The following is a 4362-nucleotide window of genomic DNA, read 5'->3' as shown; positions in this document are numbered from 1 at the left end:
CCAACGCTAGAAAATTCGTCGGGCCATTGTCGTCGGAAAAATTTTAGGAAAAATTACCAAAAAGCTGGTTTCTTCATCAAGAAACCGAAACCGATTTCTTGGTAATTTTTCTGGCGACTATGCCAATTCTAATGACTTTTTTGAAGTTTCTTGTCGGTGCGGGAAAAGTCGCCGGAGTAGCTGCTAGCGTCAGAAAAGTCGTCAGAATTGGCATTGTCAACGGAAAAATCACCAAGGAAACCGGTTTCTTAGACTTTAAGAAACCGGTTTCTTGGTGATTTTTCAGTGATTTTTCCGGCGAAAATGCCAATTCCGATGAATTTTCCAGTACGGCAAGAACTCCGACGATATTTCACCGACCGCTACTCAGGTGACTTTTAAAACGCACTTAGACAAACTCCGGTGACTTTTCCGGCATCAATGACAAATAAAACTTCCTAAACAAATAAAAACAGTAAATATGGGATTTAGAAACCTAATTACATATATATGGCATATCAAATACCATACAAAAACCTAAAAACAAAAAAATACCATATAAATTGGCCAAACTTAAATGTGCCATATTTATCATAAGAACTTTTAAAATCCCATACTAAGTGTAATTTCCTCAAAAAAAAATTACAAAAATATGAAATTTTAAATATTTTTACAATTTTTTTTATTTTATTTAAAGAAAATATGGTTTTTTCATGTTGATTTTTATATATTATTTTTATTTTTATTATTTAGATGTTATTTTCATATTACTTTTATATAATTTTTATAAAAAATCGTAAAAATATAAAAAAAAATTCTTTAAACGTAAAAATATAACTTTTTTTTTAAAACATAATACATAATTATCCCTTCAATTTTTTTTTTTGGTTAAGTTAAACAATAGGCAAAATAAATAGATTATTTATGAAGAGGAGACGACGTCGTTTATGATAATTGGCTCTCTAAGTAAGTAGTATGCAACAAACCAAACTAACATAACATAGGAAAGAAAGAAAGAAAGAAAGAAAGGTGAGATTGTGCCTTTCAACGTTCAAACTTGTTTTGGCAGCCCATCCTTCATTGCTATTATTAATTCTTTCCCAGTTTTATTTATTTTCTATAAATTTCGTCGAAACTTCACTCTTTCTCCTTGCTTCCAACTACCCCTCTTCCCTCTTCCACTGGGTCCTTTGCTTTCCTATCCAATTCAATCCATCTCTTCGCTCCATATTTGATTATTTCAAATTCAAGGTTAGTACTTTCTTATTCTCTCTCTTTTACTTCTCATATTACTAGGTTTGTTTTTGGTCAGTAACGTCACCATAGAATTTTTTATGTCGTCTGCTAATTACAAACAATTTACAATTGTTCCCTTATATTGAGTTTTTCTTTTACCTTTATCTGTTGTTACATTTGGGTTATTTTAATTTGTTATTACTATTAATTGTTAAGGTTTTTTTTTTCGGCTAAGTTCGATAGATAGATATTTATTGCCCCCTATTTAAAGACTTGAAATGGTTGGTGTACCCAGTTGCGTCTGGTTGGAAAGGATGAGTGGATGTAATGGGCTTTCATTGAATTTGCTTTTGTAAAATATATCAATTTTTCATTTTGCCAATATCTGTATGGATAAAGGAATGGTCCTTCTGGTTGTTATTTTTCCATTTAAAAACATATTGTGAAAAATTGCAGAGGTTTTGTTGACCATTGTGCTTTAATTTTGAACTTTAAATTCAAGATTTGTATAATGATAATCTTTTTGAGTTGGGACGAGGGGCCATTTGGATATTTTGCTCTTTGATTAAGGTTTTGAGTGTTGAGTGTTAATTGAGTTTGTAATACTTTTGGTATAGGACTTGGAAGATTTTGGGTTCAAGAGCAGAGGGATGGCTAGTGGGATTGGTGGATCACCAAGCAGGCCATCCCAAGACCCTTCTTCCTCTGCTAATAACAATGGTGATGCAGGTAGCTTTGAATGCAACATTTGCTTTGAGTTAGCTCAAGATCCGATTGTGACCTTATGCGGCCATCTTTTTTGCTGGCCTTGCCTTTACAAATGGCTTCACCTTCACTCACGCTCGAAGGATTGCCCAGTTTGCAAGGCCCTTATTGAGGAGGAGAAGTTGGTTCCATTATATGGTAGGGGAAAGTCATCAACTGATCCAAGATCAAAGTCAATTCCTGATGATAACATTCCACACCGTCCCACGGGGCAGAGGCCAGAAACTGCTCCTCCCCCAGACCCAAATGAGTTTCGTGATCATTACGGAATCATGGCAGGCATGGGAGGCATGGCAGGCTTTGGAGGTTTTGCTCCATTGGCAAGTGCTAGAATAGGGAATTTCACATTGTCTGCAGCTTTTGGTGGTCTAATCCCATCTTTATTTAATATTCAGATGCATGGTTTTCCTGATGCTGGAATGCACGGTGGCACAGCCGGTTTTCCTCATGGGTTTTCTAATTTATTTCACGGTGGCAATGTGCATAGGTACCATAGGCACCCAACTCAAGGACAACAGGATTATTTTCTGAAAAGGCTGCTTGTGTTTGTTTTAATATGCGTCGTTCTTGCTCTTTTGTGGCAGTAGATTAAGAACGCTGTCACGGCTGAAATTGCTAACGGTGGTTACCTAGGGTAAGCATATCTTTAAATCTGTTAGCACATCTTGTCCTTGATTTTCTTTTTCTACTAGTATTCTATTCCAGGAGATGATCACATAGTGATTTAGAGAAGCTTTTTATTTTCTGTTGTTGTTTATGTTTTTCATCAGTATGTGAAATATGGCTTTCGTGTGTTCGTTGTTTGTAGTAGATGTAAACTAATGTATATGTATACACAATGTTGTTGATGGGCGAAATTTTGTGTGTTCTCTTCACTAGGATAGATAAGTGCTGTTGTGGTAGTCATGTAACTCTTATGCCATTTTGCTGTTTTGTTTTTTCTTCTTCTTAGGTTGTGGTGAATTTCACAAACTAGCTTGTTGATTTATGAAACGGATTCTACTATTTCTGAAGTTGCTTTCTTCGAATCGTTGATATTGGAGTTAAATTTTTATAGTTGTGTAGTGTTTTGCTTTCTTCTTCATTGACAAGAGCAAGGACTGCGAATCAAATGCTAGTTTTTTTAGGGTGCATGTTAAGATTTAGGTAAATACAAATGATTTCAGTTTTAATAGGATATCATAAAATTAGCTTTCTTCAATGTAAGGTTATTGACATTTTTGTGTTACTGCAAGAGCAATGGAGAGGTGGTTCTTGTTTTGGTTGAATGTCAATACATAGTGTTGTGCAAAGTTCGTTTTGGGGTTGGTTCCGTTCGACGGTAGACAGTTCTGTTTTTCACACTAATCTTTGAAATGTAGCTCAGTTTTCTCGTTTCTGTGTTGAAATACTACTATATTTGTGTTTTCATCAATCTATTGTTTATATAGAAGATTTAAAAGCTTAAAATAATGAAATTCTGGTTTAAGATAGTTTACTAATTGAATAGGGAAGATACTAGCATGAAACATTTTAAATGATCGAACTATATTCAAATTCTTAGTTTTGGTCGGTTTAGTAAATGTTGTAGCAAAATCTGAGTCTTTACATTACCATCTGTGATCCTAACCTTCAAATTTTGCATTCTATTTTTTATACTTTCAAATAATTTTTATAGTTCAAACTTCAAACTTCAATAATGTTAATTTCAACATTAACTTGGTTATTGTTATTAGGCTTTCCAATACATTTAAATTCCCTACTTATCAGATTGTTGTAACATTTTTATGTTAACTATAGTAATTTATCATCTTCTGCACTTACCAAAATACATTAACATGCAGAGAAAGAAGCTATTCAAGTTCAAAATTCCAATTCATCAAGTCCATTTTCATGATTTCCCTCTTTCATTAACTTTTTTTTTCAAGCACTGATTGTTCATTACGTTTCAAAACTTGCTAAAACAAATGGCCTCCTTTGAATGTGAGGGCGCGCGCGCACACACACACACATGTACTAGTATTTTTTTTTTATTTAAGCGTTTATATATTACACAATGTATTACTTGGGACTCGAACCCTCTTATGTGTTAGAGATTTTATAACAATGGAAGAAAATTAAGATTTATTACAACTCTATTGTAAAATAATACAAGGACTAAAATCAGAGATTGATTAAATATATGTTACAATACATATATATATACACTATATATATTACATATATATATATATATATGAAAGGTAGAAGAGAAGATTACAACACATGTAATATAATATATGTATATATATAACAAGAGAATAATATATATATATAAACACTCACTCACAACCTTGAGTGTAGATTAGTGGGGATCACCATGACTTGAACAAGGTATTACACCTTTGTCCAAAAGCTTATTTC

General features: G+C 33.2%; 1 protein-coding gene across 3 annotated transcripts; it reads left to right on the top strand.

Annotated features, from left to right (window-relative positions):
• Positions 1-921: 921 nt before the first annotated feature.
• On the top strand, positions 922-4092 carry LOC115700360 (uncharacterized). 3 transcript variants are annotated; one of them, XM_030627938.2, is made up of 3 exons: positions 922-1230; positions 1833-2614; positions 3804-4092. In XM_030627938.2, the coding sequence occupies exon 2, from the start codon at positions 1866-1868 to the stop codon at positions 2565-2567; it is 702 nt and encodes a 233-aa protein (XP_030483798.2). In that variant the 5' UTR covers positions 922-1230; positions 1833-1865; the 3' UTR covers positions 2568-2614; positions 3804-4092. The 3 variants fall into 3 exon arrangements, with proteins under 3 accessions (XP_030483798.2, XP_030483793.2, XP_030483787.2); XM_030627933.2 differs by lacking the exon at positions 3804-4092 and adding an exon at positions 2933-2993; XM_030627927.2 differs by lacking the exon at positions 3804-4092 and having other exon boundaries at positions 1833-2993.
• The last annotated feature ends 270 nt before the right edge of the window (positions 4093-4362 follow it).

Source organism: Cannabis sativa, chromosome X (assembly GCF_029168945.1).
Source record: "Cannabis sativa cultivar Pink pepper isolate KNU-18-1 chromosome X, ASM2916894v1, whole genome shotgun sequence".
NCBI classification, from domain to species: Eukaryota; Viridiplantae; Streptophyta; class Magnoliopsida; order Rosales; family Cannabaceae; genus Cannabis; species Cannabis sativa.
The sequence above is the reverse complement of the archived record's forward strand: the minus strand, read 5'-3'. Positions and strand labels throughout refer to the sequence as shown.

What these genes read in the sequence shown, in the direction of transcription:
- LOC115700360 (XM_030627938.2), top strand. Translation starts at nt 1,866, where the DNA reads ATGGCTAGTGGGATTGGTGGATCACCAAGCAGGCCATCCCAAGACCCT.